Genomic DNA, 24499 nt, shown 5'->3' with positions numbered 1-24499 from the left:
CCCACTGCGCAGGCGCCGGCGCTCGCTGCAATGCGCAGGCGCGGCAGCCGGCCGCGCGCCGCCACCGCCTCCCCAAGCGTGGCGGTCGCCCGGGGCGGGGCCACAGAGAGGGGCGGAGCCGCCGCCCGGGCGGCGAGGGATTCGATTGGAGGTGTCGGCCCGCGCGGCGCGTGAACGGGGCGGCGTGCTCGCGGCCAATCGGAGCGCGGGGCTGTGGCGGCGGCGGCGGCGAGGGGCGTGGGGGCGGTGAGGCGCAGATCCGGGCGGGGGCGAGGCGGGACCCGGCCCCGGGGTCCGGCCCTGGTCCCGGGGGCGGCGCGGCCGGGAGCGGGCGGCGCCGACGGTGAYGCCGCTCTCGCCCTCGCGGCAGGCTCCGTGCCGGTCGGGAGGATGAGCCGGTTCCTGAACGTGCTGCGCAGCTGGCTGGTGATGGTGTCCGTCATTGCCGCCGGGAACACCCTGCAGAGCTTCCGCGACCACCGCTTCCTCTCGGAGAAGCTCTACACTGGCACCCCCGGCCTCGGTAAGGCCTTCGCCGCGGGCCTGCCCGAGCCCCCGCGGCGGGAGCCGCTCTCGGGCCCGCTGTCGCGGCCCTGGGAGTCGCCGCGCAGCCCCGGTGTGCGCCGGCAGCGCGGAGCCGCCCCGCGTGGCCCCCGGGAGTGCCCGGCATCCTCTGTGGTTTTGGGCCCCCCAACCTCATATGTGACCCCGTGTGGGGCGAGTACAACTCTGCCAACAAGCCTCCCAGGCTGCCGCCCTTCTGCCGCTCTAGGCGGCAGAGAGCACAACACAAACAACGACGTGACCCTGGGGATGGATTTCTGCGTGCAGCCAGACGCGGCCCTCTCCTGTCCTTTACGCACGTAGCTTTGTGTCTCGGCACAGCTACAGGAATGCTCGTGCCAAAGCCTTTTACCCACCTGGAATGCCTTGCCGTTCCCTAGTGCACACTGTCCTCGGGGCTGCCCTTGCCTTCCCTCCTTCTCCATTTGCTGACCTAGGGATGGGGTGGGTCAGCAAGCAGGAGCATTCTTGGTCCTCACTTTCTCCCCACTTCTTTTCACAGTGAATGGGCTCCAGGCTCGGACCTTTGGCATCTGGACCCTGCTGTCCTCAGTGATTCGCTGTCTCTGTGCTATTGACATCCGCAATAAGACGTACGTAAAGGAGCATGCGAGTAATCCTTCATTTTGCCTGCTAGTCACAACCTGGACAGTTAGCTTAGAGGGCAGCTCAGATGAGGTATGGAATCAAAAGCTGTTCCTGAACTTTCTTTAGGATTGAAAGTGTTCCTCTGAAAAACACTTAATCAGCAGTGGAAGATTTGTGTATTTACTGCTGCTCCCTTGAGGAAGAGCCTGCTCATTTGAGCTCTTTTTCTTAGCTCTGGCAGAAATTAATAGATCTGAAAACTTTCTGTGTCACAGACTTTTGATCTCCAATTTGGAAACCATCTCCTGGTGATATTACTGCTATGTTGATGTGAAGCATTTGGCAACACTGTGATCAGACTGCTACTTGGTACCTCTTTTGCTGTGACAGTTCAGTTAAAGACTATGCAGCAGGTTGAGAGGCCCCTTGCAGTGGGTGTTAAGAGCACATGGAAGAAGGCAGTGGGTTGTCTGGGGATGAGGATAGTGTATCTCTGGTGTGAGGTGTCCCCTGTTCCCGTGCCAGATAGATTGGGAGGCAGGCTGTTTCTCTTTGTTGCAACAGTAGTATTCCTGAAAGGGATTTCCAAGCAGGGTGACTGCATTTGGGTCTGTGGTAGGCAAAGCCTGTGTTAGAGGTTGCTAGAACCTGCTGTTAAATACTTCCAGCAGTTTTCTGTGACTGTAATCCCATCTGTTGGGAGCCATACTGGCTTGATAAGCATTATCCTTCTCTCCCTGCCCTCACAGGCTCATATCCAGAAGTCCTCAGGAGAGAGTCGCCCACACAGCAAAAGTTATTATGCCCCTGGCAGCATGTTCTTGGATTGACTAGGTTTGTCTGTGGTAAGGAGGTACAAGGACTCAAGTTATTTGGTGTGTCTGTGGCTCAGAGGATGGAGGCAGTGCCAATTACCATAAAGCCTATTGTTTCTTAAAAGGATTTTGTATCTTGGAGCTCTTGGACCTGCTCTCTTTTTACAGCTCTGGCCCCTAGAGGGTAGCAGGGCTCAGGCAGGAAGAACTCCTGGGTGCTGCAGCCTGGAGACAGCCAAGTCCTGCCCAGTTATAGGGCGCTATTCCTTAGCCCTCCAGTTCTCACCCTCCTTCTGTGTGCGCACATGCTTCTCACTTCACATGTGCCCTACCCTTGCTTTGCCCTCTTTATTTACATTCAAACCAGAGAATGGCTGTGACTTTTAATGCACCACTGAACATGCAGCCCCCGTTCTGCTCTCAGCTGTTGTCCAGGGAACTTTTAGACCTCACTAGGCCAGAAGACAAGTTCCATTTTCCCTCACAGCAGTTTCGCTCTTTGATAGGAGTGTCTGCATAATTCCAGGGAGCTGGATGTCACCCTGGGCACCTGTGTAAGGGAATGTTTGAAAAGCATTAAGAAGTTTCCTCCCTCTTCAGAGCCTCTTAACACTTAAGTGCATGAAACCCTTTTGGCCTAGTGCTGTGCCTCAGCTGCATTGGTCTCCCCACCCTTACCAACCTGTGGCATGTCTTATCTACCTCATGCCTTCAGGACTCTGGTATCCACTTAGATTACCTGAAGAAGTGCCCATCTCCTTTGAAGAATTGCTAGTAAAATGCCATGTTTTGGGGGGGGTGATCTGGATCACACATAAAAGTACATCATAGCCACCCCTAAAAACGGATGCTGGACTCAATAAATCATGCTGGACTTTTCTGGTAATGCAGAGTGAGTAGCAGCTTCATTAGGTGGACTTTTCTGACTGCCCTCTTTGCTGCCACAGTGAGGACAGATGGGGCAGAAGTCAGATTCCCTTCTTTTCCACTCTGCTATGCTTGTGCCTGTACTGTGGGCTGCATGATAACATGTTTCTTTCTGTTCCCCAACAGCCTCTATTACATCACACTCTTCACCTTCTTTATGGCCCTTCTTCACTTCCTCTCTGAAGTCTTTATTTACCACACTGCAGCCTTGACAATTGGAGTCATGGCACCCCTCATGGTAGCAAGTAAGTAGAGCTCTGCATTCCCCCCAAAACTTGTCATGAAGTCATGAGCTAAGGGCTGGGGAGATGATAGTGGGAGGGGAGAGGTGGGAATGTCTCATCTCCTTTCCAGCATTTTTTACATAACTCATTCTGCATATCTCTCTCAGGTTTCTCTATCCTGGGGATGTTGATTGGGCTGCAGTACCTGGAGGTAGAAGTACTGTCACAAAAGAAGAAAAACTGAAGCTGAATGCCTGGTGTAGGTCAGTGTTGTCTCCTATCTTCACTGCCAAACTCCCACTAAAGCTCAGCTGCAGCTTCACCAGGGCTCCTGTCCTACTGGCAGATCACTGTTGGACTCTGTCAATCATTCATTACCGTGTGTTTTTTTCTTGTCCAGGCAACATTTGAACTGACTGATGTCAAATGTCAAGTCCTAAAGGAGTCTGTCAGAGCTTGCTGGGGCATTTGGAGAGACTGTCTTCCCTGAGGATAACAGGGAATGTCTCAAGCATGCCCCCTGCAGTAAGGACTTCTCTCCTGGTGCACCTGTGGGGAGGAGGTGTAGAGTGACCCAGGATCCACTGAACATTTCTGCCAGGAAAGAGAGCATGTGCTGCCCCTGGCACTGCTGCATAACTTGCATGTGTGTGTTTCTCAGGGGCCATTTCTAATAACAGAAAACTGCAGGGCACCATGTCTGTCTCTTTGCCACACAGCAGTGGGGAGAGCATATACAAATTGGGGGGCAGTTTCTGCTTCATGTTGAAGCAAATCATCTCTCCTTACAGCAAACCCACCTTTCCCTGACTCCTTCCCACAAAGCACCAGGTCTAACTGCTCACATGACACAAGCAAGTGAAGAGAGTTGTTGTAGATCCCAATTCTCCAGCTTATTAGTGACAGCAAACTGCATGCATCTGTGAGCAAGGACTGAGCTACCTTTGCAGTTGCCTGTGACTATAGACAAGAGGAAAAAATAGGAACAGGCTGCAGCAATCTAGATGAAATAATATTCAAAGCAGATGGGCAGTGCACAGAAGGTAGGAAGACACCAGCAGGATCTGCTGGCTGGGAAACCTGTGCACGTGAGGAAGAAGGCAGAGAAAAAAAAAGGGGGGGGAGAAAAAGAGCACAGCAGTAGCACTGGGCAAAAAATCATTTTTCCATTCTGTAAAACACTTCAGGATTAAAAAAAACAAATGCAGCCAGTTTAAAACATGAAAAAGTGTCATGTTTCACTCATACACTTGAAATGTTTTGCTTTTATATAAAAATCTTTATTTAAAAAACATTGTAGACCCCCCCCATAGTGTTCCATCCCAAACTATCAAATATGGGACTTTAATTTTTTTAAGCGTTAAAAGTATAATTTCACAAGAAAGGTTCTGTCAAAAATGGTATGTCCAAGAGAGCTATTTTCATCTATTTTAACATTTATTTTTCAAAATTATTTGTGCACAACTGCATTATTTAAGGAGTATAAGGATACTTGATGTCTCCACCAGGGCAGCGATTATCTGCTGATGCTGAAAAAGAAGTAGAGGGATATAAGGATCTATACCTGTGATCAGGAAATAATAGTATACAGAGGGGAAGTGTCTGCAAGACACAGACGCTGGTAAGAGGACTATTTTTCCTGTTGCCTGTTATAAAGTGGGAAGCTTCCACACTGGAGCAAATCTTCATTCCCACCTGACTCAAACACCTCACTGTGGTAGTGCAAAGCAATGCAATCCTGGCTGGCTATCTCAATACAGGACTTCACAAAAGATTTTATGTTGTGTTAAAACATGCAAAAGGTACTTTATCATTAGTGGTCCTTAGCCCAGGGAGCCTGTGGTTTTGACTCTCAAAACTCTGTGGTTTTGTTGCTAGTGAGATGCACTGGGCAGGGTCAGGCTGTAGATTCAACATAAGCCTTGGAGCTAGACCTTGCCTCTAGGCAGAATGAGAGCTGGAGTCCACTCAGGATGCATACTGGTGTCTCTCAATTACTCCTAATAGATAGGAACATCAGGGCAACCTAAATGAATTCTAAATAAAGGTTTATCCACAGACAAAGTGTTGCAGTGGGGATGGCCACATACAGAAACTGGAGCTGGCAGCAGCAGATGCACTGCTTTGCACTGGCTGGAGATGTGTTGAGGCTCTACCATCACCTCTGCAACATGGAGAGCATCACAAGTGCTGAGGCAGAGCAATCCATCTTCTTCACAGACAGATCACAACTCTTCCAGGGTTGCTCACAAATTAAGCATGGTCCAGCTTCTACATTTAATGTCAGCTTCTCTGTGAGAGGAAACACAGGCCAGGTGCAGGGTATCGTCTTGCCTTCGTGTGCTCAGGGCTAATCTGCAAATGCAGCCTTGCTTTTCTGAGCATGTATGCTTCTTCCAAGCATAGATGAGTTGGCGAGGGGGGGAAAGGGAGAGCAGTGGCTTTCCTCAAGTTTTGCTTTAAGCAGTAAGATCTCCAAAACAGCAAGATGCAGAGGTGCAACTGAAGAGAGCAACTCTCTTATTGTTTTGCTCTTTCCCACACTTTGCAAGGTGTTCACTGGGCTCCTGCCCTGAGGCTGCCCACTGCCATACTGTATGCATGACAGGAGAATGGCATAGGTGGCAAGGGTGGGAACAGGGAGGAGAGTGCATTTCCCAGCTCTGCCACCCCTCTCTTTCACAGCTTCGATTCTTCAAGGACTATGGGATCAGTGCAGGCTTCAGGCATCACTTTCTGCAAGTCAGACAAAGAAAAGGAATGTTATTAAGGCCCTGGATGGCCAGACCTGGGCTTCAGAGAGACCAGCTGGCCAGAGGCTGGCTCATTCATGGTTCCTGCGAGGGTGCAGAAATCCCTGAAACAGAATCACCACCCTCAGAGAGCTCAAGCCAAGAGTGCATGTGGCTCCCTCTTCCTTCTCTAGACCATTTTAGCACCCAGCCAAGAAGCTCTGGAACAGCAGGCACAGCAAGGATCCCACTTCCCTTAAGCTACTTGCTGTAGCCTTCAAGCCTTAGTTTATACACAGAAGCGTGAGAACTGTACAGGCCCAGGTAACACTCCCACAGCCAGCTCACTGGAGACATATCACTTATGTGAGATGATCCTCCAAGTGGTAAAGCTGCAGGGGCAGTTCTCTGGGCAGGGGAAGAAACTGGGAACTCATCCTTCATGCCATGGGGAAGGACAGCATCTGTGCAAGCACCAGAAGGAACCTGCGTGATGTACACCCTCCAAATTTTCAGCAGGAGTCTCAGCACAGGAACTAACTCTTCTCTGTCCTTACCCTGGCATATCTAGGGACCTCCCCAACACCCAAACAAGTTGCTGGTACAGCTCACCTTCAAGTCTTCCCCTCCCCCTATTCAGGGCTGACACCCTCTGTCCCCTACTCTTCCCTGTCCCCGGTCAGGGCTTATAGCTGGGATAATTCCACACCCAGGATGGTATAGACAAGGCCTTCAAGGTTCAGTACTTATATACCCAAAAAGCCATAAGAAATGAAAGGCAAACAGACAAGAGGCTTTTTCTGCATAAATCCTGCAAAAGAATTAGCCTAATTACCAGAACCCTTCTACCTCCTACAACTTCCTCCCTTAAGGTGGAGGGAGTTGCAGAGTCATTTCCCAGAAGAAAAGCAACGACCCAGCTTGCTGCCCAGTTAGCACAATGCCACCCTGACCCTGGGGCAGAATTAAACACAGCTAGAGCAGAGCAATCCCAGTTCTGCCTTTGTGAGTACAGCTGGGTCATCTCCTTTGCGGAGTCTTTCGGGGTGGTCTATGATTAGACCTGACACTCCACCTTCCCCAGGGGATTTCAGATGCCTCTCTCCAAGTGCTAACTCTTCAGGTAGAGTGAGACACCCCAGTTGACACTGATTCAAAAGACAACATGCAGTCTCTTAAGGGTAAATGTGGAGTCTCCCACAGCCTAAGCTCTGTGTTAACTCACTGTGGGGCAAAACTGACATCTGAGGCAGGAGTCAGAAGTGCATGGGAAAGAGATTCACACCTCCAAAGCAGTTCAAGAGAAGTCCAGGCAGCATGGAAGCAAGAGATACAAAACAGTTTCACTTTGAGTAGCTTCTTACACAAACTGCAGCTGAAAAGGTTTTACAGAGGTCAGCAGCAATATCCCAAAGCAGAAGAGTGAGATCAGGAGAGCTTCAGAGAGATGCCTGAAGGCATAAGCCAGGAAGTGCAAAGAGAAAGCTCCTATCAGCACTGGGAAGGGGGTAAAAAGGAGGGTGGCATGAAGTGGCACTAGAGGTAGGGGGTAACAGAAAAGCTTCATTTAGGCTCTGGAAACTCCACTAGAATGCATCCCCAAAGCATGCTGGCAATTCTGAACAGGCTCGCCAAGCCTCTGGAGTCTCAACCCCACTTACCTGTCCTCAGCTCTGGAGCTACAGGAACCCAGGTTTGCAAGATCAGCGAGCCCACAGGGCTTCACCATCTTGGGAAAGGAAGGGTGCACTCACAGGTGGGGGTCAGGAACAGGGCATGGAGATGGCCTGCCTGTGGGCTTGGGATAGGAGGAAGAGAAGGCTGCTTACCCCACAGTAAACACAGAAAGGTAGCAGGGAGGTCTTGGGAAGCAGGAGATGGAGCCCACAAAGCAAAACTGAAACAGTTCTTTCATTGGCTACTGCTAGATCTACTAGAGCTGGAGCATGCTACAGCTTGCAAAAGACTCCAGTAAGCTAGAGAGGTTGCGTAATTGCCATAATGCCCTAGCCAGCCTCCGAGTCACACTGTCCTTGGAATGAAAAGGCCACATGGTTTGGGGTATTCCACTGAGATCCATCAGATACACCTTTGCATCCAGACAAGCAGAAAAACATCAAAAAATGGAACTTAGCCCTGATTCTGGGTCATAACTTCTCCAGGACATGGTTTGAGGACACAGCAGAACCGCAGACCTGCTTTAAACAAATCCCTCACCATGGCTGTACTTCTAGAGCAGACTGACCATCCAAACTCATCTGCACTCATTAGTGCTCAGCACTGCTGGTACAGTAACACTCCAAGCAAAAGGTTTTAATTTTATTACAATGCAAAAACAAGGACAAAGTCTGAAGCCATTTCACTCCCTACTCTCTGCTATCAAGCATAGTCTCTTGACACCAAAAAATGTTAAATTTACCTTCCACTATACAAAAGTGGTATAAAGAAGTGCCCTGAACACACATTAATCAAGTTAGCAAGTTTCAAAGAGGCCTAAACAAAGCCCAGCTTGACCAAAAAGAGTCCTGCCATCTTGGAATTCTGCACATGCAAACACTACAGGATACTTTTTGTTTGTTAGAAAATCCATGCAAGCTTAAGAAATATTTGTCTGGAAATAGTTTTAAGATTTTTCATGAAAAATTCACTCCTGAGTCAAAGCAAAGCATGGAAAACTTCATCAGTAAAGATGCTTATTTCAAAATGCAAACAAACAATAAAGGAAGGTTTGCATGGATGCTGGAAACCAGGAGCAGATGAGTACAGGTTGTACACAGCATATACAAGCATATAACACATAACTTGAATCAACTGACACTGCTATAAAACCTTAAGGCAGAGTGCTGGATGGTTTCAGATGCACTTACAACAAAGGCAACAAAGACTTAGTATCATGTAAAAAGGGCATTTGATCTAAGTGTCCTGAGGTACAGAAAGCTAACCTGGCTGATGATCTGTGAACTGATTGTTGGAACAATTACAACTTTATTAGAGGACAAGGTGTTCATAGTGCCATTAGGCTAATTTAGCTCCTGTACAAGTTTAATTGCAACATAACTTTAACAGAGAAGGGCACCGATAGAAGATAAACTGCCTGTGGACACAAGGCAGGTCCTGTGGGAAAAATGGAAAATATCCTGCAGTATGAACACAGTCACCAAGAGCTCTGAAAGGTGGCCGCTTAGAGGCTGCTGTTGTTGGACAGAGTCAAGGCTGGTAAATGCTGACTTTGGCACTGAGGTTATGGCTTTGTACATTCCTCTTCTCCCTAGAGAGCCATCAGCTCAACCTGATGCTAGTCTTTCCATTTCATCACCAGAAGCCACTATTAGGTGAAAATGGAAGAACTTCCCCTGTGAGAATCAGTAAGTGTGTTTTTCCCCCTGTGGGTTCCTTAAGACACTGGGAAACCAGGCTGTTCCACAGTCTTACTCTGCCCCCAAGCCATTCAATAGCTGAACAGAGAGTTAAAGATTTTGACAATTTCCTACCAGATCATTTCCATTTCTGGACCAGAAGGAAGCATGCCTTGCTAAGCCAGTACTCTGGATGATGGTCCCCCAGAGAGAACAATTAGCCAGCTGCCTAACTCTGCCATGGGTCTCCACTGGGTCAATTCACCATCATCAACAGGGCTATGCAGTCAAAGGTGCAGCATTTCAGTAGGAAGGATGAGGCCTGCACACCTCTACAACTCCGCGTTCTCCAGAAGATCATACCCAACTGAGTGTCAGTCTTCTTGCAGCAGGCACAGAGCAGCATACCCAACCCTCACAATGTCTATTTTGCAGCTGAGATGTCAATGATAACACTGGCAGTTGTACCAAGCTAGGTCCTATACCACTCACAGTGAAGGCAGTGACATAAGCTTCAGCCACCAAACAAGTCCCAGTATATCCCACCAGGTTTGCCCAGTTTGTGCAGCTACAGCTTCTGGTACCCAGACAACCCAGCACACCTACCCCTGCTAAAACTGCCACAGACTGTGGTATGGAGAAAACTTCAGGAGTGTTCAGTCTAGAGTCACATCTTTCCCTGCTCACCTAACTGCTCCACATGTACCAAAGCATGGCAGCTTCCCACCCCTGGTAGCACACACTCCAATCTCAATTAAGGCTGTTTTCTGCAGTAGACCCTCTCTGCCTTTGCCTGTTAGTCTTGTTTGCTGTGACCCCTAAGTGATGCACATGTTTGATGAACACCATGAAAAGCAGAGGGCAGTATGGTTAACTTGACAGAGCAGCCAGCCAGGGCAAAGGGCAGTGAGCAGCAAAGTGTTGCACCTTAAGAAACATCTGAGAAATAACCAGGAGCCACTGAGAATTACAGGTCAGCAAGTACAGAGTTTTATAATTTTCAGGCATCCTTATACCAAAAGGCACCAACCCAATGACTCTGGTGTTGCTAGAGGTTTTTAAACTTCCTTCATGTAATAGGCATGCACCATAACTGTCAAAGCCAGCTCTTCTACAGAGCTCCAGGCATCACCTCCGGCCAAGAGTCTGGACTGTAAAAGTAACATCAGTGAATGCCTGCACTTCATCTCCCCAACAACTTACTGACAGTCCAGTTCTCCATCTGCTGCCCATCCATTAGGCTTGCATCAGATAGGGGCATCTTCAGTGTTCTTAAGAGCTGTCTCACCTTTCCTTTCCCCATCTCAGACCTGTACCTCAGAAGGCCAGAGAAACTTCCAGAACTCTGTAGCCATTGCTGTTGCCCCAGAAGTGCCATTGGCTTGGTGCCTGGGCCATCCGTGAGGGTTCAGACAAGCAGATTAGTGTGGTTCTCCTACCTTTGTGTATGAGCTAGTGAGCAGGAATGGAAATTGATGGGTTAGGGTTACAAGCTACTGTCCATAATCCATGATCTGACTGCTGCCTTGGAGTCCTCTGCAACAACAGCCAAAAGTCACAATCCCCAAGAAGATGGAGGCAAGCAGGGAGGGAAATGGAGAAGGGAAAAAAATAAAAAAGAACAGGCAAAGGAGATACCAGTAAAATCACCCAAGCACATGTAGGGCAGCCTGCCATTTAGCAAAGCTCCAGAACATGACTCTGTCAGAGCTCTCCACAAAGGCAGCACACAATGCCTAAGCCCAGCTGGCTGCTCCCCTGATTGAGGCAGAACACCAGATTCAGCCTAACTTCAGTCGGTTGAGGACAGGGGTTTGTTTATTAACCTTGAGAAATCAATCAGGTGAGCTCTGCAATTTGGAGGCCACATTTGGGGTGGGAGAGGGATCCAGCATGGAATCCACAGAGCACAGCACCCAGAGGGGGAGCTGCCAGTGGAGTTTCTGCCTGCCTGAGACCCTTTACCTCACACATGTCCCTCTGGTTCTTACCACAGTCAATTCTGGAGGACTTCAGAATTACAGAAATGGTATCTGTACATACCTTGCTCTGGTCTCAATGCCCTCTCCTGCATCCAGAAGCAAGCCCTTACAATTGTATTTTAGACTGATAAAAAAAATGGTTTAAGCACAAGCCTCCAAATCATCTGATGAGGGAAGTGTCTGACAAAGGGAAGGGACCTCACTACTACTTGGCATCATGTTTGCTGCCAAATGACCTTGATATTTCCTCCTCCTTCCACAAATGTGTTCTGAATAACTTGCAGTGCCACCAGCACCTCATTACAGCCCTGCTGCCTCAGATTTTGCAGACAATGGCTTGGCCTTACAATTCATCTTCTGCCTTTGGCTTCATCACTGTTAATCTAGGGATACAGGCATATTATCACAACAGACTGTTCTTTACCGCACCTTATCTTAGCTAACTTTGTTCTAGCTAACCCTGTCTACACCAGTGTTCTGGGAGTATAAAAATTAAATACAGAAACAGGGATTCTTAATTACAATGGTGGGGTTGCCCAGCTAGCTAAACTGAACAGCTTTTTTCTTCCCATCTGGTCTAGAATTACATGTGCAAGAACTCCCAGGGCAGCATCAGTTCCCCCTACTTATCCTACTCTGTGCATTTGTACCGAGACAGTTCTGTAAAAATATATAAAAACAAAAAAAATATGTATTTTGTAATTGAAAATCCACCTTCCTGAGCAGCCGGTCAGAGTAGGCTGCTTCTTGGACCCTCTGGTCTCTCTCCAGATCGGAGCGGTTAGATTATCTGGAGGAAGGCAGCACTGTCTTCTGAAAAGAGCTGACTCAAGCCAGCATGCAACTCAGCATATGCACTTTGCTAGTCATGGTCACTGATGACTTCATGAACGTTGAGTGGACATCCTGGAAAAGGAGCCCAGAGCAGTGAGAAAAAGAGGCCAAAGCAAGCACCAGTTCCTTCCCTTTTTGTACAGGGGGAGCTTCTGAGATTATCCACTGTAGTTAGTTCACTGGAGGCCCTCTCCCACATGCAAAACAGCTGCGCTTACTGCATGGTGCGCCCCAGACTCTGGTATTCAAACATGAACTTGCAGCCTTGTCTACAGCACTGCGCAAAGGGTGGGGAGGCAGGCTTCCCAAGCACTGATTTGGGCTTTGTCACCTAGTTTCCTCCAGTCTTAGAGACTGAACCCCACTTTGTAGCTGAGGACAAGTAGTAGAGGAACAATCTGCCTCCATAGGGGGCTGGAAGAATGATCACCCAGCTCAAAACAAAGGCAAAGCATTTGAGGGCTCAATGGTTATGAGGGAAAAGAAGTGAGCACAGCACTAACCCATACCTCTCTCTATAGCCAGTAAGAACACATGCAAAGCCCCACAGACTCCCCGAGGGCCAAAACCTCAAAGATTAGCCTCAGGCACATTCAGTGTGACATTAACCATGAGAAACCACAAGCCCCCAATAGCTAGTGGAGCTGGGATTACAGCCACCTGTCTGAAAATGTGAACAAGGAGCTTCCCCACAGGCAAAAAGTGGGATGAGAAGTGGTGAGATAAGATAATAGAATCACAACTACAGTTGCAACTCAGAAAGACCATCCCTATTCTTAGAAAGGAGAGGGGTTGGGTGCTGCCCTGAGCTAACAGCAGGAGCAGAGAAGGGATCAAAGCAGATTTACTCACTGTCTGTTCACTTTCCAAATTGGCCTGCTGTCTTCGGAGATCAGCCTTAATGAATGCTGAGAGACAGAGGGAGGAAAAGAGATGTGAAGGCAATTAAGTCACTGTTCAGAGCCCAAATCAGTTTCCCCAGGACCCAAAAGGGAAGCAAAGGCCCCAGAGGAGACAAGGAACACATTAGGGTCAGCAGGGGAAGCCACTCTCCTGACTGAGGAGAGCACTATCTCAGCAGGTGGTAGACTCATCTTTGAGACCCCAGGCAGCATCTGGGCAGGGAGCCTTGGATCTCTTCTTTTTAACACAGAGCAGCTGCTTAAAGAAGCACAGCAGCATTGCTATGGGTTCTGCTATTTCCTGCAGGCACCACTATACACAGGAGCCCTTCAGTCCACATGCCCAAGCAGAAGAGTCACAGTAGAGAAATGCTGGGAAGTCTGATTACCTGTCATGATGGTCCCCAGGAACAGGAAGGAACAAAGAAAGAGGTTTCCTGCCTTTGTCCCAAAGTGATCCATTATCTGTCCTTGGCTGATGGTGAAAGCAATACCAAAGATCTACAAAACAACGAAAGCAGGGTCAAGCTGTATTGCTATTATAAAGCAGCCTGAACAATTTCCCAGCTCTACCAAAGTATCAGAACGTATGGGTCAGCCAAGCTGTTGGTCTAGCTAGGCTAAAGCTTGGTTACAAACACTTCCCTGCGCCTCCTTGAAGCTGACGAGAAGACAGGTGAGCCTGAAAACTGAAATCTCATCTCTCACTGGAGGAGAGGCAGGTCCTAGGTTGTTAGGAGCAATAATGGAAAAGGCGCAGATGATCAGCATCCTGATGGATTTTTCCTAAGCAGAAACAGAATGGATGCCACTACAGGAATGCTGCTAGGCTCTTGAAAAGCCAAGTCCTAAGGTGCTTAGATCTGAAGTACACGACAATAGTCATGGACAAGAAATGGGGGTCAGGAGTGGGAACCATGACTTGATCTTTCTGCCTAACAAGAGGTTCTGAAAGGTGAGGAAAAGGAAACAGCACACCTACCTGTGCTGAGACATTAAGGAGCCCTGATGACGTTCCTTCCGATTCTGGGTATGTTAACTCTGCAGCAAACTCAAAACCCAGGGGAAGGTACCCTGTCATGAAAAACCTGTAAAGAAACAAACAGAAAAGAAGGCTCAGTAGCTGCTAGATGACTGAAGAGGCACAAGGCAGCCCACATCCTTGTTACGATGCTTCACAGACTGCACAGGATGTGTCCCCTAGCATCACTGTAGCCCACACAGCTGTCTGACTCCCTCATCATGGCACAGGTCTCCCTCCTACCCTCAAACACTTGTGCCCAGAGCCTAAGGCACAGAGCCAGGCCAGCAGGGAGCCGCCAGTTGCTATGAGAATGAGGCATTGAAGGCAGCACCTCCCACGAGTAACTGTGAAGGGCATCAATCCCCAACACAGCCAATCAGCCACCCAGACCCACATGCTTTTCATTCCTCTCCACTAGGATCTGTGGCCCCCCAGTTCCATTTGTTTCTCAAATCCTTTCATTTGATTGGCTAGAGCACTTAAGGCAACTGTAGTTGAGCAGGGCTACGCTTATGTCCCTGACTAATCAAACACATACATAAGAGATGTGGAGAACAGATCATTTTATCTTTATCCCATGCAAGAGCCATACACAGACCGCAGCCCTCCCCATTCTCTCCTGGGCCATGACCCCTGCCTCCTCCCTCATCTCCTGGCAGACAACATGCAGCACAAAGCAGACTGCACATAAACTTACCCCAGCACGCCTGCAGTCACAAAGACCACCCAGAGGTGACCCAGACTGAGAGTGAAGGTGTAGACAACCATTCCCACCAGAGACATGATATAAACCACTAGCGTTGTCTGTCTGGAAGGCAAAGCACAATCCAGGTTTTATTTAATCCGATCCTCCTATTCCTTTTGTCCACAGATCTCGGTATAGCTTGCAGCATATGGTAACAAAGAAGTTGCACAGCCCTCTCACACTCTTACCACTGACAGAGAAACTGCATTGACACAGAGCACAGAAGGGCCTGGACACAAAGCAGGGCAGCAGGAGATGCAAGAACAGACATAGGTGTTCCTATTTCCCTGCCTCTCAGGGTCATTTTGCTCCCTGGGGGGTCAGGAATGACATTGCACCTATAAAGAGGCACCTATGAGGCAGTCAGGAAGCTCAGATCCTACCATTGGCTGACTGTTCCCTGGCCATGTGCCATATATCTCTCTTGAGAGGACAGAAAGTCAAATGAAGAGATCATTAACCTTAATGACTGCTCCTCCTAGCTAGGGTTCCTGGGCACCCTCTGTATTATAACCAGTTGAACACACTTATTTATAAGCGGGGGGGCTGAAGTGGTTGAACACTCGCAAGCAGGAAAGCAAAAGGAAGAGGTGACTGCACTGTTATAGAATGGGAATGCTGGGTGAAGAGGGGAACCGTGGCAGCCCTACAATGCACGGGTCAGCTGAGAAAGGCTGCACAGCCCCTCCAAGATTTGGAAGAATCACGTACAGAGGACAGACCCTCAGTGCCATAGAGGACACCATCAGATCAGAAGAACTCTCTAAAACAGTGAGAAAACAAGGATGCTGTTTTATGGACCTGTATTTTTCAGTGCTATCCAAAACAAATTACACTGCCATTGCTTTCTGTGTTTAAGCTGCCTGCTGTACTGTAGAGGCAACCTACAATGCAGGGTGCCCTCACAGCTCAGACCCTCAAGCCATGGGGTGTTTGGTAGGATTAGTGCTACAGCCAACAGCAATTGAACCATGAGCTCTCCCCTGTGCGCAGAGGAGCAGAAGAGCCCCTGCACCCGGGAAGCACACCAGGTAGACACCAGGAACAGTCAGGGCTGTAGCTTGGCTACGCTAAGGAATTGCGGTGGACTCAGTGCTGCGAGACAAACGCAACAGCCCAGATCAGCTTTACCAGAACTGAAATGATAGCAATTGACATCCCTGACTATATAACCAGGAACTCCTTCCCACATCCAAAGAAAACACGGCCCATTCTAGGACAGAAGATAGCAAGGAGTACATATTTGGGGAAGGAAGGAAGGAAGAAAAGGTAAATCCTGTAACTGACTGAAATTCCAACAGGATCTTGAAAGCAGAACAGTTACCAGAGTTGAAAAAGATTAACTTTTTGGGGCGGGGGCTTCTAGGAACAAGTTATAAGTACATTCACAAGCTACTTGTGTACTTTTTAGCCAGTCTTACAGTCTTAATCCATTAAAGAATGTGTTTGGTATCAGTATATACAATTCTACTAAAGAAACAAAAAAATTTTACATCTGACTATTTTCACATTCAATTTTGGTTTTAGTGCAAATACTAGCTGTCAGAAATCCAACCTCAAGTTGGTAACAGGCAACCAGTATTATATTTGCAATAAAAATTTTCCAGTACACTGAATTACCACAAATAAAACTAAAATGTTCCAGCTATGGCTCTGTCCTCCATCACTGCTGACAATGATTGAAGTTAGCAGGGCTCATGCCCCTAAGTCATTTCTTATCCAAATACAAGCTTGAGAAGCTAACTTCAGACTTCAGCTTTTGATTCATGCTTATAAAGATTCAAAAGACACATTATTTAGACCTTCAATACATTAAATATTTTGCTGTGACAAGTAGTTTTGTTTTGGAACAAAGGGGTAGGCAGATCCCTTAACCTCCAATGCTATACAGCTTCTTTAATATATTTTTCCAGTACTTTTATGGATAAAAAATTCACCTGTGAAGGTAGCATAAAGGGGCTCCTTCTGCTGTAACACACTACAGAGAGCTGCTACAAGACTGGCACATAGTCTGGAAGCTACAGAAGGAGATGAGATGAAGGACTGACTGACAGGAGTTAGAGAGTAGCCTAAGAAAGTGGTGAAGGAGAGGCAGTAAAAGCCTTTCTCTGCTCAATACGGGGTTCCTTAGATATCTCCCCTGAGTTCTCATGCTTCCCATCCCCTGGCACAGAACAGCCCTGGAGGAAAAGAGCAGACTGGAGAGAAGCTCAAGGTTGGATCTCCAGCTCCCTGGGCTGCACAGACCAAGTTTGAACTGGATGCAGCTTCCACAGAAAGAAGTCTCCAAACTACACAGAAATCAGTGCTAAAATACACGCTACATAGTGCAGGCCTCCATGAAGCAGCTGTGACCCTGAAAAACTTACTCTCTGCCAGCGAGGACACTTGAAACATGTCTGGACACAGGTTTTTTGGTTTCTCTCCCATTTCCCATTAGTTTTGGTCTCAGTGCAGAGTTCTCAGGGTAGTCCCACAAAACTTTGCCCATTTCCTGGGTTTATGGTTCAAACAGTCAAGGGAGTTTGCATCTGAATCCCTTCGTCTTCACAGCTGCCTACGCTTGTGCCTTGCTCCTCATCTCCAGGGCAAAGATGATGAATGAGTTAGTGACCAGATGTGGTCAGGACTTTCTTTCACACTGAGGCTGTGTCATTAGTGAAGCTGCAAGCTCCCAGAACATGCAACCCCCCACTGAGAACTAGAGCAAAAGCTGACTGACAAGTGGGCCACTCTTGCAGGTTAAAGCAAGTGGTGCTTTCCATTGGAATTGCAGGATTAGGTGGGGAAAAAATGGAGAGTTCTACTCCACCTTGCCATGGGTACCACATCTGCTCTGCATTAGCTTGCTCGAGGAGACAGCAAACTTCCTCGCTGATCCACTTCCCTCAATCATTAGGCTCCAGTAAGACGAAACAAACTGATAGACCCTTGTGAAAGAACAAGAACTGCAAGCTTGAGCACTGCAGATAATACTCCAGCAAGAGCTCTAAAGCAGGACCCCTACCTGGGACTTGTACAAGCAGCCCTGGATGCAGCTTCTGCTGCATGAAACAGCCTCAAGCACACAGGTAGACTTCTGCTAAACCTGACTTTAGCAAGCACCTGCTCCTGTGAGAATACCATTGATGACAAAAAAAAGGAGATTTAGCACCTAGTTGTCCAAGCAGGACCCAAAATTTTGCATACAATCAAAGGATTTGACTAAGACACAGGTAGCTACTGAGGCATGGGGAGACAAGGAATTCCGGGGGGGGGGGGGGGGGAGTGGAAGGGTGCTTCTCAGGGATGGCCTTTGTCACCATGCTCACTAGTCAGAGGACAGCAAGACCACTCTGCAGTCCTAGGGACACCAGAACATGGAAGAATGCCTGCTTTTGCTTGAAAACTCACTTATCATAGTCATATAAGTCTTACAGGAATAGAAAAAAAAAATGGAGAAACAGATTCACAGAGGGCATTTGCACAAAATCCTGGTGCTTTAGGCAACCTGTCAGGGCTGATAACCCAACAGGGACTGATAATTATCACTACCTGGAACATGTACAGCCAGTCTCCCTGATAAGATACCCAGTGCGATAGAGTGCATGGTCGAAATTATGCATCCTGCTATATCACCTTAGGACAACGGGGGTTAAACTATCTCTGTGCTCTAGGGTCTGGGAAAGGAGCCCAGAGCACCAAGATGGAGGCAGCACTACCAGGGCACCAGCTGTCAAGTCTCTGTGGCAGAGCCAGAGGGAGATCTATGAAGGAGCTGACACACTTGTCACTTTAGTGAACCTAAGCTGCCCTGACATTCATCTGCCCCCAGTACATTCCCTACCCCTTTTAAGAGGCAGATTAAAGAGCCTGCACAAAGGACTGTGAAAAAGGGACCTTGGGGAAGAAAACCAGCCAGGGACAGCATCAGCAGGGAACAGGACTGAAATGGAGAACACAACTCTTGCTGTTCAGCCAACTCCAGAGGAAACTCTAGAGCAAGGAACATACAGGGCTAGGCCCAGTCCAGCAGCATCCCACAAGATCACTCGGGCAAGGAAAGGCAAAGGGACAGGACCAGGCTCACAGGGAAGCAGAGCTGGGAAAACACTAGAGCCAAGCAGCATCTGAAGGAAGAGGGTTTGAAGAAAAAGCAACAAATGAAGAAGGGGGAGGGTGGGAGGCCACAGCCAGGTGCCACAGCTTTAGCTGCTCACTGGGATGTTATTTGCAGCTCCAGTGCTCTCTGCTATATGAGCTGGGATGACAGATGGCCTTCACGGGCTTTACCATGAGGACAGCATGTTCCAGGCTGCACGAGACCCCAAATAAATGCCTTGTCCCCATATTCCCAGAAGGATTTCACTGTCAAAGACACTGAGGTGTCAGGTTCTAGAAAAGGGAAGAATCGGAGAGGGCTAGTTTGGTCTTCATGCCCCACATCCTTCTGCAGTCGGTTTTCTGTCACTTTCTGTATGAAGGTCACAGAAGAGGACAGCCTTGGTAAAGTGTTTATGAAAGAAGAGATATGGCAGAACACTACACAGGGACTAGCTTGGAAAAGGCTGCAACAAGAAGGCCTAAAACTCAGGCCAGGCTAGGCTGACAGCCTTCTTTTAACACAAAAGACCCAAGTGCCCCACTCTCCACTGCCCATATTTTCCCTCCCTCTCCCCAATTTTAAAACACACTTCAGGGCCATACACACATTTAAAACAGCACTTAAGATTCTTGCGTCTAGTCAATGGAGAGAGATGGGCATCTCTGAGATCTTAGAGTACAGAGACGACAGCAGAAAGCAACTGCCTGGAAGCAGCTAGGCCCTCGGCCATCTGAACACTGCCCTTAAAAGCAAAGCGTAGCCAAAGAGAAGTGCTGATTAATCCAGTTCCTAGATCCCTGATTCCAGGCTAGACTCCCCTATAAATACTAAGACACCCAAGGCAAATCAGTAGCCTCCAGGTGTCACAACCTTTCCTCTCAGGCAGGAACTCAAAGATGTACAGGGAGTCCCATTTAACTTAATGTCAAAACTGTGTGGTTTTAGAGAAGTGGCCTGCTGTCAACAAACCATCCCACCAAAGGCATCCTGAGTTCTGGGACAGCTCTCCCATCACAACATAACCCATGTATTTGTATGGGCCAAATATGTGCCTGTTAATTCCAAAAATAAGAACAGTGCAGGGGCTGCAGGGACTTGTCTGCCAAATAAAAGCAAGAATGCAAGGCCATTTGGTGCCCGAGCACAACAGATGGGGAAAGCCTGACTTAGCACAGCTTCACCCTTTCAAGGAACTGCTGATGGGACACTAAAAATCAAACACGCATATAGAGTTCTGCAATTCCTTGTGTTATTAACCTTCCCCTGCTCCCCTCAATCACAGCTGGATTCTMTTCATCAGCCTGTCTCTCTCTCTTCTCTAAGCTGACTAAAAAAAGGACTTGACATCTTTCCTTCCTGATTTTCATGTGCTTATCATTACATTCCTGATACTATCTGTGTGGTGAAGGGAAGGGGGAGGGTACCTATCTAGAACATCTGGCATTCTGACAGTTTTTTAAATAGACTTTTAAATGAGACTAAATAAAGACTCTGTAGCATTCAGAGAAATTTTGCTAGTTTTACAGAAATCCACTTAGTGGGCTGCAATGGAGAAGAAATTCTTAGCAGAATTTTTCCTCATATAAGGCTGCATCTAGCCCCAAGTACCTCCTGGAGTCTGTAGGGTAAATTCTGTGGGTGGCATAACCCTACTTTCTGTACACTCAGCCAGCTCTGCCCACCTACATGGTCCCGTCAAGCAAACAGGGGTCTTGGAACAAACCCAGGACTTTTTTTCCCCCATGCTGCCAAGTTGCAAGTCCCAGCTCTGGCTAGTGAGCCACAAAGCTCTTGAGCCCTCATGCTGCAACCTAGCTTAACTAAGGGAGAGCCAGGAAGACCATCTGCCCTAGCAGCGCCAGGCAAGGCCACCTTACCACTAGCGCCAGGTCGGAAAGAGACATGTTGCATCGCACAGCTAGTGCAGTTCAGAGCAGCTGTGTTTCCATTTCTCAGAGCTGCCAAAAGAGAAATACTCACCTGCATGCAACAATCTAGAAACAGCAGCAAGCAACCTGCTGGTCTCTGTATCAGTCATCTGCTCAAGTTCCTCAGCACCTCAGGAACCCCCATCTACCATTCTGTCTTGTCAGAAAAGCCCACTTCCTCCCCATTTATGATCCCTGTACTTGACAGCTAGGGCCAGAGGTCTCTTCAGAAGCTGCAAGCCCACAGTTAATCATATTCACCTAAACTACCCACAATGAGACAACACTTCTCTGGCCCAAGCTACCAGTTAGGATAAAGATAGAGGGGCTCCCCCAGGTAAAAAGCTGCTGGAAGGAAAGGACATTGAAGCTGCCTTCACACTTCAGACGAAGCTGCCAACACATCACTTGCTCCCTGACCTGCTCAGACAGCAGGTTAGCACAGTTCTCAAAGCCAGTGGGCAGAGTGAAAAACTGTTAACACGAATCCCCCCGTAAGACAGCACAGGCACTCTCCATCCCCCAGGACACCCTACAAAGGTCTAGTGGGCAAGGTCTCAGGGAGTCTTGTCAGTGAGATCTGAGTTCCTGGGGGCTAGCAGAGCTGCAGAACACCAGGGACCCTTAGCTGTCTCCTTGCAGGCGGCAGGGTGTGCTGGCCAGATCTGCTTTGCCAATCCACAAGCAGCAAACACCACATCACCCAACCCCACACCCTTTACCTCTGCCCTAAATACACACACTCACAGAATGCCTCTGGGCACTAGATTCAATGGCGCTTTCATTAAGTAGGACAGAGATTCACAGAAGTTAGTTTGTAAGGGCAGAGAAATGGCCTAGTCTTGATTTTGCCTGTGCCAAGAACTCTCTCAGCCCTGACAAAGCAGCTGCTGGGCCATCTCTCCCCCTTCCTACACTAGCGGCTGGCGAAGACCTAGCCAGGGCCATCCCAGGACATGACAACGCACTGTTCTCATGGCCACCTTGACAAGGCAAGGTCACAACAGGAACAGTCACACCGGGAACTCTGCCTTGCTCTGTTTGCCTGGAAGAAAAGCATCAATCCACTTGGGTAGCCCAGGCAACCCCTATCACCTGCCTGCCAAGCCTGAGATCCCTCCCTGGCATCCTATGCCTTCCCTGCTCAGACAGGCTGTTCCATCTCTTCTCTACCCCCCAGGCACCTCTCCCGAGATCCCGTCTCAGCTCCCTCTCAGCAACCCCAGTCAGAACATCTAAACTCATATCAATATGATACAGCGGGAGTTTGCATACAAACACTCAAACTTTCATCCCAGGCCAATCCAAAAACCAGCAAAACAGACAGCAGAAAGAGCCAAACATACACACCTTGATGAATGAACTCCACCAGCCTGCAAACATGCCAGGAATAGGAAACACCAGAACCAGACTTTGTATAGGCCTAGCGCAGGCTAACACACTGCTCCAAGTTTCAATTTAGATTATCTGGGTTTAGAAGAACCCTATTTTTTTTTCTTGCAAATCCCTCCCAGCAACTCATTCCTGGACAGCAGAGTTGCATCTGCACAGGCTAGTTCCTCACACAGTATAGAGGCAGAGCATAGTCACTGGGGGCAGAGAGGCAAGCAAGGGACTTACTTGTAGGTTTTGGTTCTATCCAACCAGATGCCGGAGATCAGGGCCCCAACCATGCCCGACAGTACAATGATGAGTCCAATCCTGCCAGCATTCACCTCCTCCCCCTGTGATAAGACACACACACACACACAAACGCAGGAGCCAAGTCATAGCCAACAACAAGCAAAGTACAGAGAACCCAGACAGGAAGAGACACCAAAGCTGCCTCCCCCCATACATGTCTTCTCCCGATAACATGCTAACCAAAACTAGAGTTTGCAAGGACCTTTTGGGCCAAGTATGAGTCAATGCAGCACCCTATTCTGGCCTTCAAAGAAAAGTGGTTTAGCATTTCTTCCTGAGCCAGCCCAGAGGAAAGGTGAGCACTCACCAATGTGAACAGGCACTTCTGAGAGGAGATAGCATAAATCCTACAAAACTTGCTTCCTGGAATCAGGATTTATATCAGATCTACCAGGAAACACTGGGACCAATCACAAGGTAGCATGGGAGTGAGCTCATTGGTACTCAGCCCCAGCAGTAAGCACTACAGAAGCTCAGTTGCATCCCACCCTCCTGCTGCAAGAGTGCTAGTATGGGCAGTCCCCAAGTGCAGACATCCCAGCGGGAACCACTGCCAGGGACAGGGCAGAGGCAATGGCCGGGAGAATTTCTCAAAAGAAAACGCTGTCACTTCAGGTATAGAGGAGCTGCCTTTGCTCACCAGCTCTTGCATGGGGTGCTACAGAGACCAAAGAAAACCAGTGCTTTCTAGCCAGCCAGCCAGCTAACTTGTGCCAGAGCCAGCCAGAAGCGCAGTAGCATCAGATTTCTCACAGACTCTTGGCAGCTGGCTCTGGACAACAGCGAGCAGAGGGCCCTGAGGGTCAGAGGCACTTACTGGGTAGTGGTGGATCACCATGCGGTTCAGCAGAGTGGACAGGGAGTAGAAGCACCCTGTATTCAAACCTATGGAGGGGATAAAAATGCAGCACATTCAGAGCCTGCTACTTTCCTGCTGTAGTAGTAGTGAAAGGGTAGAAATGCAGCGAGATCTTTGGGAGCAGTGATCCAGAACGAGACTGCAGAGTATCAGAACAGCCAGCCAGCCTGGCTGGACAGAGGTTACTGGAAGAAATACAGACCAAGGACAGCTAGATCTCAGTACACAGGAGGAGGCAGCCTGCAGTCTCAGGATTGTTCTTACCTGAACAGCCAGAGGAAAGGCTGTGCACATTTCTAGGACTAAAAGGTTTCATAGGACCTACATGGGGTCTCAGCTCTTCCCTCACACAGCCAGATCCATCTTTAGCAATGCAGTTTTCTCCTCCACCCCAGCCAAGGAAAAGCACCTGCCCCAGCATCACACCTCTAATAAGGGCCCGGGATTCAATTAACACCAGTGCCATTGACTTGGGAGGTTTCCTCCCAAAGAAGAGCCCAACAGCACTCTCCCTCCTGACAGCCAGCAAAGAACTTCCAAGCCAAGAGACACCAGAAGGCAAGGAGGAGCAGAGCTAAAGGAGTACAGACAGCATTTCCACCAGGCACCTGGTGTGTGTGTCTGCATGGGAAAAGTCTTGTCTTTTACAGAATATCACTGAAGCCTGAAAAAAAAAAMCTGTGAAAGTAATTATCTTTCTGAAAGGGAAGTTAGATTGACTGTTACAGGCCTCAGCCACCTGGTGAAGGTTTCTCAGTATCACCCAAGGTGAAAATGGAAACCGTTGGGACGATACTGGTCAAGCCCATTCAGCCACTGTTCCAGCATATGTGCAACTTTGGTTAAGTTTCTCCTCGAGGGGCACGAACAAGAAGAGTTTTGCTTATAGTAGATGAGAACATCCACGTGGGGGCTGGAGTAGCAGTACTGCAACGGCTACCCTCTCACCTTGGGTGATACTGAGAAACCTTCCCCAGGTGGATGAGGCCTATAACAGTCAGCTTAACTTTCTTCTCAGAAAGTCATTTACATTTGCAGCTGGTTTCTCTTTAAGGCTTCAGTGATCCTGGGTGGGGAGGGAGATTTCACCACCGGCAGCCCATACATCTACAGGCTCCAGAAGGAGGCATGTGTTTAAAAACTCTGGCTCAGATGCCTGAAATTCTACAGCCCAGATACATGTCAAGTTCCCACTTCCCACTTTTCCTCTTTCAACCTCAGCTAAAAGGAGGAACATCCCAGTACGTGATAC

At 48.5% G+C, this 24499-nt stretch overlaps 2 protein-coding genes across 3 annotated transcripts in view; one reads left to right on the top strand and one right to left on the bottom strand.

The window, feature by feature from the left end:
* Positions 1 to 283: 283 nt before the first annotated feature.
* Positions 284 to 4568, top strand: ERG28 (ergosterol biosynthesis 28 homolog). Of its 2 annotated transcripts, XM_026057218.1 has the most exons (5): positions 284 to 523; positions 1067 to 1157; positions 3021 to 3139; positions 3286 to 3381; positions 3519 to 4568. In XM_026057218.1, the coding sequence occupies exons 1-4, from the start codon at positions 391 to 393 to the stop codon at positions 3360 to 3362; spliced, it is 420 nt and encodes a 139-aa protein (XP_025913003.1). In that variant the 5' UTR covers positions 284 to 390; the 3' UTR covers positions 3363 to 3381; positions 3519 to 4568. The 2 variants fall into 2 exon arrangements, with proteins under 2 accessions (XP_025913003.1, XP_025913002.1); XM_026057217.1 differs by having other exon boundaries at positions 3286 to 4568.
* A 1229-nt stretch (positions 4569 to 5797) lies between these two features.
* FLVCR2 (feline leukemia virus subgroup C cellular receptor family member 2) overlaps positions 5798 to 24499 on the bottom strand; it is a 38799-nt gene continuing 20097 nt past the window's right edge. Inside the window, exons 4-10 of the mRNA XM_026057198.1 lie at positions 23206 to 23273; positions 22326 to 22429; positions 14646 to 14756; positions 13907 to 14012; positions 13314 to 13425; positions 12875 to 12930; positions 5798 to 5854 (exon numbers count right to left, since the gene is read on the bottom strand). Coding sequence (XP_025912983.1) covers positions 5798 to 5854; positions 12875 to 12930; positions 13314 to 13425; positions 13907 to 14012; positions 14646 to 14756; positions 22326 to 22429; positions 23206 to 23273 — 614 coding nt within the window. The remainder of the gene's footprint in view (positions 5855 to 12874; positions 12931 to 13313; positions 13426 to 13906; positions 14013 to 14645; positions 14757 to 22325; positions 22430 to 23205; positions 23274 to 24499) is intronic.

Source organism: Apteryx rowi, unplaced genomic scaffold, assembly GCF_003343035.1.
Source record: "Apteryx rowi isolate R43461 unplaced genomic scaffold, aptRow1 scaffold_137, whole genome shotgun sequence".
Taxonomy (NCBI): domain Eukaryota; kingdom Metazoa; phylum Chordata; class Aves; order Apterygiformes; family Apterygidae; genus Apteryx; species Apteryx rowi.
This window is presented reverse-complemented; position numbering and strand designations above follow the sequence as displayed.